The 21,270-nt window shown below is 41.9% G+C and overlaps 3 protein-coding genes across 3 annotated transcripts; 1 reads left to right on the top strand and 2 right to left on the bottom strand.

Moving 5' to 3' along the window:
• Nucleotides 1-711: 711 nt before the first annotated feature.
• On the bottom strand, nt 712-5,842 carry eif4e3 (eukaryotic translation initiation factor 4E family member 3). Its single transcript, XM_027017939.2, has 7 exons — nt 5,527-5,842; nt 3,971-4,043; nt 3,498-3,592; nt 3,275-3,335; nt 3,031-3,097; nt 2,718-2,873; nt 712-2,335 (listed from the first exon to the last, which is right to left on the bottom strand). The coding sequence occupies exons 1-7, from the start codon at nt 5,706-5,708 to the stop codon at nt 2,289-2,291; spliced, it is 681 nt and encodes a 226-aa protein (XP_026873740.1). The 5' UTR covers nt 5,709-5,842; the 3' UTR covers nt 712-2,288.
• A 1,007-nt stretch (nt 5,843-6,849) lies between these two features.
• On the bottom strand, nt 6,850-12,323 carry rybpa (RING1 and YY1 binding protein a). Its single transcript, XM_027017903.2, has 5 exons — nt 12,190-12,323; nt 11,602-11,727; nt 8,604-9,155; nt 8,341-8,433; nt 6,850-7,941 (listed from the first exon to the last, which is right to left on the bottom strand). Exons 1-5 carry the CDS (start codon nt 12,213-12,215, stop codon nt 7,692-7,694), a joined length of 1,047 nt encoding a protein of 348 aa, XP_026873704.2. The 5' UTR covers nt 12,216-12,323; the 3' UTR covers nt 6,850-7,691.
• Nucleotides 12,324-15,149: 2,826 nt separating this feature from the next.
• Nucleotides 15,150-21,168, top strand: ppp4r2a (protein phosphatase 4, regulatory subunit 2a). The gene is made up of 9 exons (XM_027017933.2): nt 15,150-15,243; nt 15,936-16,017; nt 16,262-16,432; nt 16,679-16,772; nt 16,916-16,953; nt 17,112-17,186; nt 17,314-17,451; nt 17,775-18,049; nt 19,025-21,168. The coding sequence occupies exons 1-9, from the start codon at nt 15,210-15,212 to the stop codon at nt 19,360-19,362; spliced, it is 1,245 nt and encodes a 414-aa protein (XP_026873734.2). The 5' UTR covers nt 15,150-15,209; the 3' UTR covers nt 19,363-21,168.
• Nucleotides 21,169-21,270: the final 102 nt, after the last annotated feature.

Genomic DNA, 21,270 nt, shown 5'->3' with positions numbered 1-21,270 from the left:
TGCCTCGCTCTAGTGTGAGTGCTTGGAACGCATTCGCGCAGAAGTACGGAGCACAATGTAAACAAATGTATTCATGCGCTCCCGGGACTAGGGAACTATTCTCGCAACCACAGAGATAAAACAGAAAACAACATATTTATTCCAAAAATGTTAAATAAATAAATATTTGGAATTTATGCTTGAAATATCTTGTCGGTAACGTCTAAATGTGGACCTTGGGTTTGATCTTTTCAGTAATTTGTAAAAGCATGACGTCATATCCACCTGCTGAGTAATCACAGAAAAATGTTTTAAAAGATTCTTGCTATACATTTGATTCATTTTAAAATACATTTAGTGTGTTGGACAGCATCAAGGCACCACCGCAGCAACTAATCACATCATGAGACCAGCGGTTCAACGTCATATGAGTTAATGAATTATTAGTGGGTGAAATTGTCATTTTAAACTTTTATATTATAAATATTGCCATAGATAAAAGGAGTATGTCTAAACTCTAGACAAAAAAAATATTTAACAACTATAACGCTTTAGGCGTGTGGAGGCCGAGCGGGGGGGGGGGGGGGGGGGTTTGCGACCAGACCCTTACAAACTGTATTACGTGCGCCACTCTCTGGCATAGACTTAAACTACAACTATAGTGGCCCGCTCACGAAAACCAGTTAAGCACTTTATCACGGCGTTAATGTTAATGTGACAGAACAATAAGACTTTAAGATCCTCAAAAGTTGTGTTTTTATTTATTCAATATTTCAAAACCTATAAGCAAAAAACAATTTACATTATAACTGATTAAATATAGAGATAAAACAGAATATTCTATGAGTGAAACCCTGGGAGAACACAAGGCACCATTCCAGAAGATTGATCAGTTTGAGGTCTCACATCCTGACGGAGCCCTGGATTACAGACACAAATGCTCATAAAAATAAAATTATCATTTCAATACATGTGTCTCATAAGAAGATTTATAATACATTGGAAAAGCTGCTATATGAAAGGTTGCTGCATGTAAAGATTCCTTGCCCATTAGAATTAGACTGATCATTGTGCTTTAAGTGCATTTTCACATAAATGACCCAGGCCATAATTTAGGTCTTGCAGTTACAGTTTTGATTTGAAAAATTAACATTAAGAAAACAAATACACCAAGGGAAACACTTAAAACTGACAACAGCTAAAATCAGCTTTGTGTCTGGAAAAAACTACAAACTAACGGGACTTAACTAAACTTACTCATTTTTGACAGGGCAAGGGTGCAGCCATTGCTTCTCATGTGCATGTTTTCAACATACCAATTCAGAGACAAGGACGGTGGCATGGGATTGTTTACAATTTACAACACAAGTGCAGTGGGGGGCGTCTCTTTGGTACAGAAAACTAACACATTCATTCAATGCTCAAATGTTTACAAAGGTTTTTGTCAGCTTCGTAATTTTACAGTATCTACACTAACTTCCATCCTCTCATAAAATATACTTACCAACATTTCAGACAAGATAAAGCATAAAAACAAAGAACATTTGATATAATGGCTGAAAATTAGTTATTTTACACTATGAAAATATTTGAACTGCATTATACATTAACCACTCCAGAATGGTTCTGACAAGGACAAGAATGAAGTGTATAGAAGATGTTACATTTAGCACAAAACAAAATGAACCGAAGGGCGCCGACCACATCCCACAAATAACAGGGCCCGGTTTCAGTAAATAGGGGACAAATTTATGTTTCAGGCTTCACGCAAAAAAAAAAGAAGAAAAACCCTCCAAAAAAGAATGTGCAACACATTTGCATAAAAAGTATAACAGCTAAGGTACTACTCTACGGCTACTACAGCTAACCAAAAGCACAGTGGAGCTCTGTGTCTGAGGAAATGTCAAGTTTAACATGCAGAGAACATGCTCCGACAAGCAGCAATTATGTCGCGGGGTAACATCCAACCAAACAACCCAAGAAAAAGAGCAAAAACACAAAGGCCATGGCAACTTCACTCTGTTGTGATAAAACATAATACATTATGCTACTTGCATGTGAAGCACATCGCCTCAATTTGCCAAGAGAACACAGAGACACCATCTGCAATACCTAGAATTAAAAAGGAGCTGTAACAGTGCGTTTCAGTTCTCGTGGGATAAAATATCGAAAATACTTCTGATCAGGCAAGGAAAAAAAAAGAAAAAAGGAAAAAAAAAAAAGTGTGATCTCCTTTTTAGTCCATTTCCTAACGTTAGTCCAAGAATGAACGAGTGAAAAGAAAATAGCCGTTGACTGTGCAAAGATGGCTAATGTCTTGAGCGACCACCTTCAAATGCATGGTGTTCCTCGTGTGCTGAAAGATGGACATGAAGACCTTAAGCAATCTTTACAATTGCACAAATAATTTGCACTTTATAAATAATGGTGCAAGCATTTCGTTGAAAAAAAAAAGAAGCATTTAAAGATAACTGACTATATGTGCACGGGTTTTTGCACTATGGGCTATATGAGTTTTTCTGTCACTGGACTAACTAGCCCAAAATTTTAAAAGCTACTAGAAACACACTTGCGTAGAATAAACACAGCCTTCTCTCAATGTTATCCTATATTTACTCAAATCCTAAATTAAAATTAAAAGGCTGCAAATGAGATTTCCAAATTGTAATGCAACTTCTGCTGCTATTAAACTACTAAATATTTAAACACCAATGAAAATGTATGCTTTTCAAACTTACGCTTATAAAATACTGCTTTAAATGATATCTGTGGAAGTAGTTCATAGATTCTTCCTAAGATGTTTGCCTCGTTAGCAAAAGATGCATTTCCATTCCAAACTTGAACCACATCCTCTCTGTCTCGCACGCTGACACTAACTCCGACAACTTCGTCCTCTAAAAGTAAGCAAATCCAAGAATGAAATTATTTTTAATACAAAAAATTTTTGTATAAAAAATAAAATAAAATTTAAAAAAACAATAACATTCTTAGGAACGTGTTGGAAAACAGTTGAAAACCTCTGATATGCTCGTTCTCCAATAGAGAGCTCACCTGATGCACAACAGTCAGCAAACTGTTCGCCAATAGTAGCCAGTAATAATTCTTTCCATACAGCTGACTGATAACACGGTGATGGTTAGGGGACGGACGGCAAACAGAAAAAAGGAAAATGCACACAGAAAAAAAGGTGACGTCGTGTCCCACCGAGCATTAAATCTGAAGTACAATCATGGTAACACTATGTAGTTCTGAAGCTTGAACAAGATTACGTTTTTTTTCCAGGGAAGAGACTTACCGTGCTCTCCTTTGGTACTTTCATTTTCCACACCCCCCCCTTGGCATTACTTTCCTCCTCCCTACATAGTAAGCAAAGGAAAGATTTTGCCACCAGAACCAGTCATGCCCAAAACCTCAAGCTCAACATTCATAGCCATAAGATGATATAAGGAGCCTCAGACTACTGGCGCCACAATTTCACACTTCATAATCAAGTGTACTATGATTTAGATTAAGTTTACCACAGTGGTCTTCTTTCTCCTCGCATTAGGTGGTAGCTACACCTCAAAGGGAGGTAGGACACAGCAGGTATATTGTTGTAGACACTCCAGAAGCTCTATTCAAAAACAAAAGAGGACAAAATGACAGGCTTAACATGGTGGCTTATTTCAGAAGGTTGAAGGTTCTATCTTGACTCTTTGGGTCACAATGGGACAAAACAGTTGCATATGGACCAGAATTTTAAAAAAAACAAATTTCCCCTCTAAAACACGAAATGCTAAAAGCCTGAACACATGCGATAAATCGTGTATCTATAACAGTAGCTTTTCATACTCCTAATTATGATTTAGTGCTTTATACTTTTTTTATTTGTTAATGCTTTTTTAAACGTTGTTTCACAAGCTCTCAGTACACATTTAAGAAAAAAATGCATCCAGAAAACAACTTGTATGCCCCAAAAGGGTCTAAAAACTATGCATTTGCCAATAATTACCTGAACAGTCTGGACTGTGTAGATCTTTTTCAGATTCGATTCACACTCTGCTGCTGTCGTCCCTGGTAATGACCTGGGATATACACCGACATAACCAGTTAGTCTTTGCTGAAGTGACACGTCTGATATGTTTTCATACAAATGATATGAAATCAAATACCTATGGCAACTTTTTTTAGACTACTAATAAGGAAAATAAATGTTTAAAAAAAACTACTTTCTGTTCACGACGCTTAGCAGTTCATTCCGAAGCCCTGGCCTTAAATATCCCAATATTTAAAAGGTTTGCTTCAAGTTACTCAACCTACTTCAAACGTTAGATGTCAAAGGTAACTACATATATTGGCTGTCCTGCAGTACAACCAAATAAAAGGACAAAACCAGAGAGACTACAGCAACGCAGCGAAAGCTCATTAAATAAAGTTGTTTACATCATTCAATATCATGAAAAACCGGGGTATATAAATTTAGCCTTAACAATAAATATATAAAAACACTTAGTATACACTGCATATTTGGTATATTCAAAGCATCGCTAAATAAGCAACACTAATGAAAGTAACTGACAATAAAACCCAACTGAATACCAGCTCTTTGAATTTGTTCAGGATTTGAAGTCAACAGTCAGCAGTAAAGTAACAAACAACTCATTATCATGTACAGGTGACGTGCGACTCGACCTAGTTTTCTTGTCGCTAGCCGGGTTAGCTAACCTAGGTTAGCTAGCTGTAGCGGTACCGCTACATCGAGTTAGCCAGCTAGCTAGCTATGCGGTACCGCTACAGCTAGCTAGATGGCTAACTCGATCTCACGGAGCTATGCGGTACCGCTACATCGAGTTAGCCGGCTAGCTAGCTGTAGCGGTGCCGCTACATCGAGTTAGCCAGCTAGCTAGCTGTAGCGGTACCGCTACACCGAGTTAGCCAGCTAGCAAGCTGTAGCGGTACCGCATAGCTCGGTGAGCTATGCGGTACCGCTACATCGAGTTAGCCGGCTAGCTAGTTATGCGGTACCGCTACAGCTAGCTAGCTGGCTAACTCGAGCTCACGGAGCTATGCGGTACCGCTACATCGAGTTAGCCGGCTAGCTAGTTATGCGGTACCGCTACAGCTAGCTAGCTGGCTAACTCGAGCTCACGGAGCTATGCGGTACCGCTACATCGAGTTAGCCGGCTAGCTAGCTGTAGCGGTACCGCATAGCTAGCTAGCCGGCTAACTCGATCTCACGGAGCTATGCGGTACAGTTAGCTAATCAGAGCCTGGATAAATGAAACGCATACAAATCACACAATTCTGCCATTTCTGTGTTCAAAGTGAATTTATATTGGGTGTTTGAAACTCTCAAACGTCTGACTGACTTAGCGCACCTGCTAAAAACAGTGCTGCGCCTGCGTTGATAAGGAAGCGGCGGGACGAGCTAGGCCTGGACCTTTGTTAGCAAGCACGCATCTAGTAGCTGACATTTCAAAAGCTCCCTGCAGGTGATGCCTAAAATATCCAACCCTTAGTACGGATACAGGCCGTATCGCAGTAGCAAACTATAAACAGTAATCCTACCTATCAAGCCAAAACGTCCATGGAGAGTGCAGCGGGAGCGAAGTAACGTTACTGTCTTCGACGTTGTTCGTGATGCTTTCCAATTCGCTCTCGTCGATATGGATGTCGTTTTCAGAAGCGTTCACGGGGCTGCTTTGTCTTGCCGTGCTCATCTGCAGGTTCGGGGCTGCAGGAACCGCCATCTTCGCTTAAAACTGCCCACGGAGGTTAAGGATTGTATGAGAGAGCCGATTTCCACACGCGAAGAAAGCGACGTGACGGACGGGGACTCACCCGCCGCTCGAACGGACCGTCTGCCGCGTCACCGACACAACAACAACAAAGTCGCGTTGGGGAAGTGTGAAGCCCGCAGCTGCAAGACGGATATTCTTTCCCAACGTCACTTACCACGCTGGTGTTTCAAGATAAAAGCATGGGGTATGCTTAATTAAGTTATTTCTTAATTAGGATTTTGTTTCTTTTCGGCGAATCATTATTTTCTGTTAGGGTGATTTTGTACGGAACGTCTTTTTGGGTAATAATATTGTCTTCACGCGGATTTTAATCTCAGTATAGAAGTCTGGTCAGAGGTCATCTCAAATGTGAATGAAATGCCACAGACCGTGTGACAAAAAAGAGTTTTGCTCAGTCGGGGTTAAATGAAACACTCCAAAAACAGGTTTGTAGACTTAGCACTGTGATGAAATATTAAGCCTTTCAAGGTCACATTGGGTCATGCATTCTTTGAGAAAGAAGGACATCCAATTAATAAGTAATTCATCATCTAATCAAAGGGTATTCAATATTACAGCACATTCTGCATTTGTGTACTGGAAAAGTTTTTAATTCTAATAAAATGTTTTATTCAAATAAATCATGGAACAGGCAGGTTTCATAAAAATTAACTTTCTAAAGCTATTTTCCATCTTTGTATTTGCTTACAATTATTAGTTGTATTAATAATGTCATTACTTTTCCTCCATTTTATAGAAATGTGTGGTGGTAAAGCACTAAAAGGGGAGTGAAATATGTAATGGAAAGAAAAGAAAATCATAACTATATAATCTTCAAAGCAGATGACCTGTTTGAAATTGTGATTAGAATATTACTACTACTACTACATACTGAATTATGGACAAATATGGTCTTTTAGGCCAGTGGTAGAGCACATAACCAATGTTGTGGGTCTTTGGTTTGGACCTCAGTTAGTTTAAGGGAAGCTCTTAATGACTTGCCAATAGCATAAAAGGATCCACAGGCATAGAACATAGTAAGGCAAGTGGTGGTATTGCTAATGACCTCAACCTCCCATAGTAACAGGCAGAGAGTCTGAGAGACGCTGGATTAAACAAACGCAGTAACTTTATTGGAAATGAAGACTAGGCCACAAGCAAAGTTCAGAAACACAGACTTCAGTCTGAGGCAGAAGAAATGACCAAGCAGCACTGAGAGAAATAGTGCACGTGATAATAGCTATATTTTAACACGCAATAACTGGGATAAGATGTCAAAAGTACAAGAAAAGAACTGTGTAAAATACCAAATACACCACAAATAAACATAAAAGGAATAATCCATATTAAGACAAGTATTAATTATATGTAACCATCTTTACATAGTAAATTAAGGTTACAAATCATACACAAGAACAGAATTGCTTGCACTAAATAAATACACTAAATAGTCTGTTCACTGTTTGTATTTCAAATTTGGCCATTTACTATATTATTTGTCCCCATTATCACAGTTTATGCATACAGGCATTACTTTGAGAAATAACAAGTAGAAGGGTCTCTCTTGGATCTATATAATGGTCCTCTCTTAACTGTAACACCTTCCAACTAACATATACAGTGGCATAATATTGTTTGGGGATTGCAGGAGAATCACCAAAGTCATACAGGCAATTGTCCTAGTGTAGAGAAATCACACAAAACTGGAGATCTAAGGCTCAAATATATTCAGTGGATTTCAACGTCCATTCAATAATGCTGATTCCACAACATACGAATCTACAGTCCTTTCATGGGAATATGCGTTAGACCACTGAAAAGCTTGTGGCAGAATATCAAGATGGAAACGGTCTCCATGCATGACGACGATCCTTCATCCTTTTATGGTAAAGTATATCAGTTACAGGTGAGCCTCCTGAAGGCGAGCGTCAAGGGTTCCAGACCAACACCTTTCTACAGGACCTCGCCGTTTCCAGGGGCGAGGTCTCGGCGTGGCGTGGAGGCACGAGACGAGCCCTTGTCCGTGCTCTCGGAGCTGGAGCTCAGGTGCTGCTGCTCAGACCCAGCGCTGGAGGTCACAGTGGAGGAGGAGGTGGAGGACGAACGGGTCTTCTCCTTAAAGTCTGTGATGATGACAGTCACGTTGCCCACCGTTATAGCTAACTGCTGAGCCGAGCTCCGGTCTATGTTCTTCAGCTTCGGTCTGCAGGAAAAGCATGGACCACAGAAGCACAGAACTACACCCTCAAAACACTACCACACCTTTACGTCTTACAGTTACGTGGTTTGAGCCACCGCAGGTTGAAAACTCCATATTGGCATGCTAGCTTTCGGATACTGCAACATGAGGCTCTGAAACAACACTACAAGATGGACAGCCACCATTAAAACATTATGTGGGTTTAGACTGCTCTATGTTAAGTAAGTTCAGGACTATTTCTTCCACAGTAGCAGTTTGGCTTTGGCATGTAGTGACTGGAGCTTCTAGTAAGTAATTCATAATTTCCTTGTACACAACTGGAATGATGATTTACAATTAACAATGTAATCCCATAATGTAGTATAAAATGATAGCAGCATGTGTGATGATGCATTAACCTACCGTGAAATAAGAGATTTGTTGCTCTTAGCGGCTGATTTGCCAGACTTCAAGCTATTCCTTTCACTAGGAGGACCTTTATGAATGTGCTTGGGCCTAAGAACAAACAATGGGACAAGCTGTTTGAACGCAAAAATCGAGACATCGAAGGCTCAGATGTACTGTACATGATGAAAAATAAACATTATAAGACCATCTTTATCCACAAGGCCACACACTGCACAAAAAAAAAAATTACAAAGATAGTCCTATTTGTGACAACTTACTTCATCTTCTTAGCAGCGGGCTTTTTGCTGGCCGCAAGACCCTTCTCCCTCTCTTTGAGTTTGTCCACAAGCGTCCTCTCCAGCTTGCCCTTCTTAAGGTCTTCCTTCTCACCCTGGGCCTCGGACTCGCGGTCAGCGTGGACATGCTCCTTGTCCATGTGTTGCCTGTGTGGCTGGACCTTATCCATCAGTCCCGCGTGAGGCTGCTCCCCCTGGGCCAGCAGCTCCTGGGCCAGGGCCGGCCTCTCCAGCCTCCTGTCAGCTTGGAGCTGGTGCTGCTGGTGCTTGTCCAGTCCAACACGCTCCTGCCTCCTGTCTCTGGGCGCGTGACCCCGGTCGGCCTGGCCACACTCCGGGGCCAGCCTGTCTGGCTGGTCTGAGTCAGGGTGGACGCTGCTCGGTCTGTCCGAGTCCGAGTTGTCCATGTCGTAGTGGTCGTCGTCGGGCAGCTCCCGGTCTGTGCGGTCCCTCCTCTCTTTCTTGGCTTGGGGAGGGGAGGCGTACTGCTGAGCCACCTGCTGCGCCACGAGCTGAGAGTTTATTCGAGGTTTTCTAAAGGTGGAGCGAAATACACTTTTAGAGAAGCTTTTTTTAAACTGTTTTTTTTTTCCCTTCTTCATGCGGCTGTTGTATCAGTATGTGTGCTATGCTAATCGCAACATAACCTTCCTGTGCAAAAAGGAACCCTTTTTGCCATGCCTCATTGTTATTTTGGTCTTTTAATGTACTTCCCACTCTCAGTATGGCTAACCCTGGCTGCCCACTATCAGTATCACCCTGATCTTAGAATACAGAATGGCTTGTAACATCTACACAATCCGATTGGAAGTCTGGGACATGGCCTTTCTACCAATGACCAGAAACCACTCTTAACTCTGCCCATTCCTCCTGAACTTCCTCTCTTTCTATTAAATGCTCCTGCTCGCTAGTGTGAGCCAACCAGTCTCCCACACAATGGCTGCTGAAACGTATCTGAGGTATTTTCAGACTCCAGGGAAAGGTAACCCTGTGAATACACACTGGCCCTGTCAGGCTATGCATCTTTTAGCAGAGTCCTCTGACTAGTACCAGGCCAAGATTAGCATTATAGTACCCGGCACTGAAATGAACACCAAAAAAGGAACACGGGACAGAAGAAAAAGAGAGAACTGGAAATTAATTCACTCTCAAGTGCCCCAGAGTGGAAACATCTCCTACACCCCCTACCCCTCAACCGTATCCAGAATTTTAAGAGAAATTTTACAAATACTTTTTGTAATAGCTAGAGACCCATCTATATACAGAGACAAAATACAAAACACTGTTCCTAGTTTCTGTCTGAATGACTACAGCAATGTCCCTTTCAGCTGTTTCAATATCACTGTGATACCGGGGAAGGGCAGAAATACATCTTGTTCTGGTCCTGGAGTGATATTCCAGTCGGCGAGCAAAACTAAAACCCTTATTCTGTTTAGCACCATGGCTCTTTTGGCCTTTGCATATTTTGGTACAGCCAAACTATCAACAAAGATGTCTGACTCAGAGACACAGAGGCAAGGTTGGATATTCTTGAAAAATGCAGAACACTGTGTTTACTTTTTTCAGAGGCAACCAAACAAGAAACACTTGAACAGCCAACTCAGCTGTACAACGAATACGACGGCAATCAAGGCTAAGAACCAAGACAATTCAAACCCCAAAAACTCTACTCTTTATTTTTAAAGACATAGCTGAAGGAAAACCTATCTGGACTACAATCTTAAACATTTTCTAATTCACTAGTGTGTTCTTGCACAGCCAGGAGTGGGGCTGGTTTTAATATAGTTCTGTTTTCAGCTGTACTGGACTGAGACGTTCCCACCGTCGTGACAGAGACGTGGTAAATTCTAGCTATGTTGTTAACAAACTAAGTCTTAACCAAGTTCAATTTATAACCAAATCTCCTAATCACACAGAGACCTCAAAACCTGAAAACCATGAACATTTTCCTCATGATGGTCAAAAAAGGTATAAGCTGGAATTTGAACAAAGAACATATAAGATCTGGACAGGGCTGCTACAAACCAAAGGCACAGACAGACGCCTGTACAGGCATGGATAAGGTGCCCTGCCAGCTCCTGCAAGCAGCTGATCCCAGCATGCACTGCTGCCCTTGCCTTTAACAGTGGCCGTGACTTGGAAATACTACACCAGCTCTGCTTTCTCTACCCACTCGTCAGGGTAGGATTCAGGTTGGTGAGACCTGCCTACTCCAACACCCACCCTGGCAGATTCCCCACCCTGACAGCTTCACACAGTATTTAGCTATGTGTTCACACCAAGTATTAAGACATGGCTAAAGGTGGTCACGTAAGCAATCTTTGAACAGGAAGAGGGTTACTTTTTCAGATAAATGTCAGCATTTAAACCATAGTCTAATGGAAAATAATTTGCTTTATACTCAGTGCAATGAAACAGGTCGAGCACACGCAGAGATGCGTGAAAATGCTTGCGTGTTTCGGGGAGGGAGGGTTATGTCGTGTGAATTCTGCTCTGTGCATAGAATGTATTACGATATATAAGGTCACATCGCATGAATTGGCAAAAAAGACATGTGCTCTTTTCCATCTTAATGGCAAACATAAAAGGAACGGCCTGATTTACTGAACCAGTTTAAGTCCTTGCTGCACAGCTCTCTGTGACAGAAGCATCGTTTGCAGCAGGTAAAGCCCAGTTCATGGCTTGGCTCCTTTGTTTCCACTAAGAAGTCTCCTTAGTTGTCTGTTTGAAAAAGTAGTTCTTCACCCAACATTTTGCATTTTCATAGCGGTTTGATTAAAAAAAAAACAAAAAAAAAAACAAAAAAAAAAAACCCCCCCACATCACGTGACATCAATGTACACTGATCAGGAAGCATGTGGCAAGTCAACAAGTGAAATTATTAAGACGTTCACACATTTACATAATAACATTGCTTTTCCCCATTTTCCGGAGCATGTAGTGTTTAGTCTTCCTGATGTACAGCTAACAAGAACTTTACCTTGTAGATGTTCCTTTGCGCACATCACATATACTGCATTTGAATGCCTCTGCACTGTTTTTGAAGGTGCAGACGCTACAGTCCCAAAATCCGTCGTCTGCAGAGGGCTTGGCTTGTCTTTTTGGCCTGTGGGATTTAAAAGAGATTTTCCACGATATTGTGTTTTGTTACAAAACCCGTCACTCACCTACGCGTCTCCTCATCTGCGTGACAGCCAAGCAATTCAGCATGGAGAAAAGTAGCAATTTAAGCGCAACTTACGATCTCGTATACTACAACCGGATCACTAATAACTGTATTGTATCGTTTGCTGCGTCTAGACATTAATGGTGCTAGTGCCGAATAATAATAAAAAAAAAACACACAAAGAAAAAGAAGAGACGAGGCGTCTCCTAAATTCCTTTGTCTAAAACTGGATAGCCGGGCTATCGGGAATAAGGCAAGCCTCATGATCCGCCATGGCTGCGCTTTTTTCCCCGTTTAACATGACCAGGAAAAACATCTAGACTTCAACCCGCTGCAAATGAATCCTTCGCAACACAGGGAACTGCAAAAAAAATACAATGGAAAGACGATTCCGTCAAATACCTGGATGGGCATTTCTTGTCGCCCATAATGGGAGAAGCACGGTCTTCCAGAGGAGGTGGGCTTCTGTAATTTACAGTGCGGGATCCAGACAGAGCCGCAGCCGCTGCTATCGCAGACTTGCACCCGCTGACCGATGCAGCGCAGGGCGTCTGTCCGTCACGTGATCGCGTCCGCGTCCAATCACAACTTTCCCCGCTTTAAAAGTCCAAATGATTTTTAGTAAATTTGGTAGACAATTAAGTTCGTTGTTGTTGAAGGGGAAAGAAAGAAAGAACAAGTAATTTGTTAATGGGATGAGCACAGTATTACGCATATGTCAGTATGAACATAGTTATTACCTTATTACTGGAAAATGAACAGATATCCGTGGAAAATCTAAGCAAATCAAATCTCCGAGATGAAAACCCAAGAGGGTAGAAGGCAGCTCGTATATTATGAATGTTCGTGTATAAGACCCACATAGTTGCTCTGTAAAAACATGGGCCATTGAATAAGAAGAAATGCATGCTCTGATGCCCAAGATCACATATGATTGATCCACTAGAGAATAGATTTGATTCATGGACTAAGGTGTGTATTAAGTTGATTTTGTGATAGTTATTTGTTAGGTAATCGTACAAAGTTATGATTTAATCTAATACATTACCTAACTGATTTTGTACACGGCAACTTGTTTGTTTTGCCGACTCTGTTTGCTGCAGTTTGACTTGAGAGGCACTTTTTAATATGACTTATATGCCTTACATAAAAATAGGAATTATTACTACCCTAGAGCCTAAAGAAAAATAAACATCTAAACATATAAGCAATTCAAATATTATCATAATTTGATTTTTGCTATATAGTACTAACAGGAAAATCCAAGACCCAATCCTACACTAAGGACTGGGTGTTAGACTGAATTAGAGTGATAAAGATAAATCCATATAGAAAGAAAGAAAAGGAAAGATGGAAATGGAGAAGAGATGGAAGAGAAATAAAGAAAAAAAAAAAAAAAGAGAGAGAGAGAGAGAGAGAGAGAGAGAGAGAGAGAGAGAGAGAGAGAGAGAAATTGCATAATACAATTATCTCCAAGCAGACAAGCCTAGTCAGAACTAGTGTGTTCTTTTGATGCTCTTGTGATCATGGTTTCTGTTAGGACATCTAATGAACCAAGACACTGGGACCAACCTAATATGCACTCTCCTAAAAGAATATTGCAGAATTGGGTGGGATGAGAGAAAATAGAGTATGATCTCTGAGAAAATGTAAGAATGGGTAATATCTGATTGCTGATCCAGAAGAGAACCATACATTGAGTCACACACTGTATGGTCAAATAAATGTGGACACCTGACCATCACATATATGTTAAACACCTCAGTACAAAATAAAGGAGATTAACAATAACAACAATAAGATTTATTTATGTTGCACATTTTCAAACAAAGTTTATAAAGTGCTTTGAAGATACCGTGGGAATATAATTAAATTGAATAAATTGAGATAAAATATTAGAAAATAAAGCTCAGAAAACATTAAGATTTTTAATTAAAGGGCAATCCAAACATTGAGTTTCTTAAATGTGCCTGGATTATCAAGAGTCCTCAGGTCAGTCCTCAGAAATTCTCAATCTTAAACCATGGCAGGAAAAGGATGGCTTGGCTCTCTGCAGTCGGGTAGCGAGCATGACTAACGTGTTACTGTTAGTGGATCTGAGAGCCCTCCTCCACACCACACCATGGACCTCACTTTGTGCACAGGGGCACAATCATGCTGGACCAGGAAAAGGCCTTTCTTAAACGGTTGCTGAAAAGATGGAAGCATGTTATGGTCTCAAATGTCTTTTGTATGCTGTAGCATTAACATTACCCTTAACTGGAACTATAGTCGAAACTCTGAAAAAAAAAAAAGCCCCAGACCAGTAATCTCTCCTCCACCAAAATCTATTGTTAACACCATGCACTATGGTAGGTAGTAGTCTCTTGGCACCTGCCAAACCCAGATTTGTCCATCAAACTGCCAGATAGTGAAGTGTGATTCATTACTCCAGAGAACAGGTTTCCACTGCTCCGTAGACCACTGGAGGCATGCTTTACACCACTCCAGCTGAAGCCTGGCAATGCGCATTGTGATCTTAGGCTGGTGTGCAGCTGCTTGACCAAGACAACCTGTTTCATGAAGCTCCTGATACACAGTTATTGTGGTGATATTGGTTCCAGAGGCAACTTGGAACTCTAGTGTGTGAGCACAAGCAATTTTGTATGCCGTGTGCTTCTGCACTCGGCTGCCCAACTCTGAGTTTGCGTGGTGAACAGTTTCGTAACTGAGGTGTTGAAATTTCACTGACTTGTGACAAAGGTCAGCTCCTCATTATGACCCTTTCCACTACCATTGTTTGTTTACAGAAATTGGATGGTTATGTGCTTGATTTTATAGCCATTTCTTTTATATTAGTGCGCTATCACAATGGAAAACTATATTCAATAATTCATATCTTGTTTTATATCCTGGTTAAAAATTGACCTATATAATGTGGTGAATTGTGAACACAGTATACTTTTTTAAAATGTACAATTATTGACCCTTATTATCAGTTACATTTTATATATAATTTTTAAGTGTTTTTATTTTTAAAGACATTACTATAACATGACTGAATATGCTATACATTTGTTATTGAAGATAACGTGTTTCCATTTTTTTAAAGAACGTGTTTTCGATTGCTTGATCCTTATCAATAAATGCTGTGATTATCACTAACCTAATTATATATCCTGTCTAAATAATATACGCGTTTAATCATGTTTTTCGTACACGAGGATATATGCACCCCCTGCAAATTCCTGCGCTCATTGTTTCCAAGTGGGATTTTAATCTATTTTAAACTAAAGATAGTTCCAGTTTAGTGTCAGTTGTGGCTTTCCCCACTTTCTCACCGGCAGGTAGTGACATCGCAGGCGCCATATTAGTGTCGCTGTTGCCATCTTTCTGTTTCCAGCTGGATTCAGGGAGACCTGCTCATTAGCGACACCTCGATCATGGAAATCGACTCACTTCTCGGCGCCTTCAGAGGTAATAAAATAAGCGCTCGGAGTGCAGCGCTAGCAAGGGTTCACGTACGAAAGTGTAAAGTTGATATATTTAAGGTAATGCTGGGTAACGTTAACGCTGCACAATATTAAGACGACCGAAGCTAGCTAGCTTAGCTAAGTAGCTAACTAGCCAGCCAGCTAGATATAGATGGCTAGCTGATTAGCTAGATTGTTTGCCAAGTGATGAGTCCTGCGGTTATCTACCTAAACAGTTACCGTCTAAAACGCTAAAGCATAAACTTAATATATTTCCATCTTGCGCTGGCTACTTGGCTATTCAGCCATTTGACTGGCTAGCTAGCTATTAATATTGTTTCTCAGGACCAGAACCGCACTGGCAGCTAGCTTCCGAAGCCGGCAGTTTGGCTAAGATAGCAAGTTAGCTTTCCACTCAGGTTAGCTAGCAGGCTAACTAGCAGGCTAGCGTACTCAGCTTCCTGCGTTCCTGTTAGCTAGCAAGACAAACTGGCACCGTGGCCGTGCAGTTGGAGCCAGTGTAAGGGTGTTGCTATGCGAGGACAATTAATTCACGTTTTAACGCGTAACTTCGAAAGAATGCAATTGATGCGTTGCCAGTGCTGTCTGATTGTGCAATTCCAAGTTGTCAGCATTTCTTGTTGTTTTAGCAAATGTAACATTTTAAATGCACTAAATGCAATCTGTTTATTGCAGATTTTGAGAAGAAAGGGAAAAAAGAAACATGCCCTATTTTGGATCAGTTTTTGTGCCATATTGCCAAAACTGGAGAAACGATGTGAGTTGTTTTAGCGTTACATACTTTTTCTATAGGGAATTAAACAATAATACAAATGATCACAATATTGCCTTTTTGTTTTAATTGATCTTTAACAGCACTGGTGCTGTTAGTGTAGTTCAAATGGATCTCATTAGCACGCAAACATTCTAGGGAAGTGGAATTGATTTAGGTAACAATTACAAATGCATTAATGCACCATTTTTCCTTTTCGAAGATTTAAAATTCTTGCTGTGTGTCTTAGGATTCAGTGGTCCCAGTTTAAAAGCTACTTTCTCTTCAAACTGGAGAAAGTGATGGATGATTTCAAAGCCTCATCTCCAGAACAGCGTGGTCCTGCCAATCCCAATGTTGAATATATTCCCTTTGAGGAGATGAAGGAAAGGATACTTAAAATTGTGGATGGCTACAGTGGGTAAGAAAAAGTGAATTGACTCAGTGCACTCCTCCTATTTTCTATTATGTGCAAGATATTTCCTAAAATGTGATGCACTCAGCTGTGTGCTTATAGCACCCTGTCATTAGTGATCTAATAGATATGTTAAAGTAAAATGCACCATTTTTCATGTCAAAAACAGTTCAGAATGCAAGTAAAGGGTTAGCCCTCTGTACCGGAGTTTGTTTAAATTTGCAAACTTTTTCACATGATGAATTGTTCTAGGATCCCTTTCACAATCCAGCGGCTGTGCGAGCTACTCACCGAGCCGAAGAGAAACTACACAGGAACGGACAAGTTCCTCCGAGGCGTGGAAAAGGTAGGTGGTATCCCTGAAGCTCATTGGCTGCGCCCGCTTTCACACTATGCGGTGTTACCAGTGCAGTGAAAGTATGTGCACTTAGTCTTACATACTTTCACTTCTTTCAAAACAATGAACCTTGCTGGCCTCTTGTCTTGCAGAATGTGATGGTGGTCAGCTGTGTGTATCCTACCTCAGAGTAAGTAAAACCTTTTTTTTTTTTAATTGTTTTTTAGGTAACCCCCTTCAGATTTGTTGCCTGCCTGCGCATTGTGATGCATGCATCTTGTTACCCTGCCTGATGTAACATAACGTTACTAAATGTTCATGCTCGGATATGCCATTTTGTCTTTGAAGGAAGAATGGATCCACCTGTATGAATAGAATGAATGGAGTCATGTTTCTGGGAAATGCCTCTGCTTTTCCAGATAGGTAAGGGTTAACAGTGTCATAGCATTGTGTGTGTGTGTGTGTGTGTGTGAGATTCTCAATGCTCTGTTTAGTAGTGCAAGTAGCCGTGTTAATAGATAACATTTAAATTTACTTATTCCTCCTCCAGAAATGTGAATGGTCCAGGAACTCCCAGGCCTGTGAACAGACCAAAGCTCTCTTTGTCCAACAGTGTAGCTTCCAATGGCCTCCCTGACAGCACAGAGAACAAGGAACAAGGTCTTGAGCTGACAGAAAGAACAGTCGAGTAAGTCCTCCAGGCCTGCCCCTTTCCGATCTATTTGTAGCCGTTGGACACACTGCTTCGCTAAAGGAGGAAAGGCACAGTGCCTTTTACTGGATGCCGTCCCACAGTAGGAATCTCCACACGTTAGGCTAACCTTTGTCAAATGTGTGTCTTGCAAAGATGTACCTCACGAATTCTAACCAGGGGAAGCCATGTTTGATATCCACTGAGTGTAAGTACAGTGAGACGCTACGTAGCCACAGACGGCACTTTTATCACACATTAGAGCCAATTATACCCACTGTAAACCTGGGCCAAAGCGACCATTTGTGACTTCCCTTCAGCGATCCCGTGCGACCGGACGCAGCGAGCTTGGGCAGGGCGCCGAAGAAAAGCAAGCATCGTGGGGAGAAGGAAGAGGAGCCGGAGGATGAGGAGGCGAGGCACGACGCCAAACGGCTTAAGTTCGACGATGGCGAGGAGGAGACGCGGGACGAGGCCGGAAGTACAGGGCTGCCCTGTGTCTCGCCCGCCGGGAGCCCCTCGGATTCGCCGCAACCAGTGCCGTGCGACAGCCCTGAGACGGAGGACACTCACACCGTCTGTTCTGACGAGCAGGGTAGGGTCCGACGCTCCATCGTCGCTCTTGCTCAGCGCACGACTTCTGGCCTTTATTCCTCATCTGTAAACTATCAGGAGGCTTTATTTTGGCTGCAGTGCCCTGCTCGGAGCATAATCGCAAGCACAGACTTTCTGGCACATTGTTAAATTGATAAATTGTTGGTCTGAAAGATCCGTTTGTAAGTAGTGGGGATTGGTTTTGGTGACTGGGACTGGCAGGATCTTGAGCGTTTTTACTTTCCCGCGTGCATGCATGTGTGTGAGACTCCAAAAAGGCGCAAAGGTTTTGTGTCCCCGTCTCCTCTCACTACTGACTTATGTAAACTCAGCTGCACAAAGTTTGGATTGCATGTGTAGCTTTTTATGCTTTAATGGTTGCACCTTCAGTAACATACAAGATGCCATTTATAGCAGCTCTGATGTGGCTTAGTCATAGGCGTTGTCGTGTCTTCACATTAAAAGAAACTTCTACCCCGCAGCAGGCAAAAAAAAGAAGCTAATCCACGGCTACGCCTGCAACACATGCAGATCTAGGCGATATTGTAGCTTTGCACATCCAGGTCTTGGCAAGCCCTGCCTGCTGCTGGATATCACCTGGACAAGAAAGCTTTCCACACATTAAAATGGCCCCTTAAATGGACATCATGTACACATTTCCAGACAATCAAACATTTAGGCTGCTTGGAAATCAATAGCTGGCTGCCACCCAGTATAGATTGGCCAGCTGCACTGAATTACCTTTCTTTTTTCTTTCTCTCTCTCTGTACTATATAGAGAAATGTGCATCCTCTTCAAAGTAGTTGGGACATTGTGATCCTTGTGAGGCTGTACCTGAGTAAACATCGTTTAAGGTGTTTCAAATGATGGCGGTTCTTCTGCCTGCTAGCTTCAGTGTCACAGTGGTTTAGATGGCATTTTACTGTCTGCTCTGAGCTTGTCTGCAGATGTATTGCGTTCATTCCTCTCTCCTCAGAACCCTCCAGCACGCAGTCGGAGTCCGTAGATGACGGGGGCAGCCAATCGGAGATGGAACATTCTCCCGGTCCAGCCCAGAGTCAGGACAGCGCCTGTGAATCGGATCCATCAGAGCAGCACAGCCAGCCGGTGGGGGAGGAGCCTACCGAAAAGCAGGAGGCTGAGGAGAAGCTTGACCCAGTAAGCAGTAGCAGCAGTGAGGAGGCAGCATCCACCATGGAGCCTGTGCAAGCCTCTCCCTGCAGTTCCACAGAGCCAACAGCAGAGGGCAGCAGCAGCGCAGGGAACAGTTCAGCCAGCCCAGAGACTGCAGATGACACCATGGAGCAAGAGTGAACACAGGGGTTTTTGCCACTGAATTTTTACACTGCACCATACCAGGCCCAAAGCACCCGTCCTGTAAAGAAACGAGAACCTTGTTACCTTACGCAAGAAGAGGGCATTCTTGTGGCCACCCAGAGAACCCTGACCCTCTCAGGTCTCTACACGCCTCTTGTGACCCCTTCTTTGGTTGGCCACACTGCATTTTGTGTATTGGTTCTGGATAACGTTTTTAACTACTTGAGGCTCGTTGAATCTGATGTGTTTCCTGAGGCTTTTGAATTCCCTGACGAGCCTTCAGTCCATGGCAGGTTTTGTAATCTAATCATATTTCTCACCTCCATCAGTAACGTGTCCTACAAGTGTTGGGATGCTACATTTCATTAAACGTCTCTGTATGGAAATGTGTGGCAAAGGTTTGTGTGTGCTTTTGTACAAGTATACTTCCCATTCCCCCCTCCCCCGCTCCGCCCGGACCAAGTTTATGCGGTGAGGACAATAGACTTTAACCTACAAACTATGGATTAAACATTCCATGGGCATGCCTCTTAAAGCGATACCATGCGGGATTAAACCGTGAAGTTCAGTTCACGGGTGCATTCATTGCAAACCAAAGATAAACCGAATGGAGGATCATGTAACCTGAGTTACTGAAATCAGGCTTTTTTCATAATACTCAAGCATTCTCACTTTTTAAAAAATTAGCCAACAGACCAATGACTTCCTTCTCAACAGTTTTCTAAATTTGCTGTTTACTCGGACACCGTCCAGTTCAGATCTCGTATGGTATCGCTTCATCCATACAGCCTCCGGCACTTGCTTAGTTGCCGACTCAGTTCGGAGCATCTCCGTTCCCTTCTCACGGCATTCACTGCTTTACATGCTCTGGGACGGAGCCTCGGAATTGCATGTGTCTGCGTTTGGAGCGGGGTTAGGGTTAAGTGTGCTTTCACTGTCGACCTGTTGCCCTCTTGTGCAGTCTGTTCAGGCGCTGATGAGTCTTGTAGAATTCCTTGCGGAAATTCGAGGAACAGCCGCTCTTTCCGTTCCCTCATCGCTGTGCTCAGCTTGAGCTCTTGAGCGTCCTACATGGGCTCAACAGACTGCTGTAATGTGCACAGTAGCAGCAAAAAAGTTTCATTTTTCACTTTTATTATTTTTTTTTTATGTCGCTTTTTTATGCTCCCATCTGGTGGAGATTTCAGTGTTTCATGGTGCTGGTAAATGGACTGCAGTGTCCTCGGCATTAGAGAACCATGCACATGTTTATCAGTGTAAGTCATTTAAGAGTGACGGTCATGTTAGCCTGTGTATGTTTTTAACCACTATTGTGCAGTCTTTTTTTTGGCTTTGTGATGTTTGTTTATTTTTTAACATGTTTGTTTCCCCTTTGTTTCCTAGTAAAGGCCGTGCATATAAATGTTCAATAATTCACTCATTAACACATCCCCTCTGTCTTTCTTCCTCTTCAGCATCTGCGCTAACGTGTACAGCCCATCATCTTTCCACAACTCCTTTTTGATATTTAGAATTTTTAAATTTCAGTAAAGTAGATTTTGTAGATTGTAATGAAGTGTTCACGGCTTTTGTGTAAAGTAAAAAAAAAAAAGTGAGCCGAATGCCTAGGCTTTCAATACAGTATTCATAAAAAGCAATAAATGTTAACACTTAAAATGGTATGCTTCATTTGTGCCTGGCCAAGTGGTGGCCGTTAAGAATGAAATAAATTTTGGAATACTGTCACTTAAAACCGTGTTAGATGTGACTCTCCTTTTATTGTTAATATGCTGACCTTTTTTAAAAATAAAAACATTAGTTTGATCCTACTGTTGGTTCTGGGTAGTGCATACACTCCAGGAGATGGTCTTCTCTCTGTACTTTTTTTAACTCGCCTGACGTATCAGCTGTTTCCTCAAGTAATTG

The sequence above is a fragment of the Electrophorus electricus genome, chromosome 24 (genome assembly GCF_013358815.1).
Source record: "Electrophorus electricus isolate fEleEle1 chromosome 24, fEleEle1.pri, whole genome shotgun sequence".
Lineage (NCBI taxonomy): Eukaryota > Metazoa > Chordata > Actinopteri > Gymnotiformes > Gymnotidae > Electrophorus > Electrophorus electricus.
The sequence above is the reverse complement of the archived record's forward strand: the minus strand, read 5'-3'. Positions and strand labels throughout refer to the sequence as shown.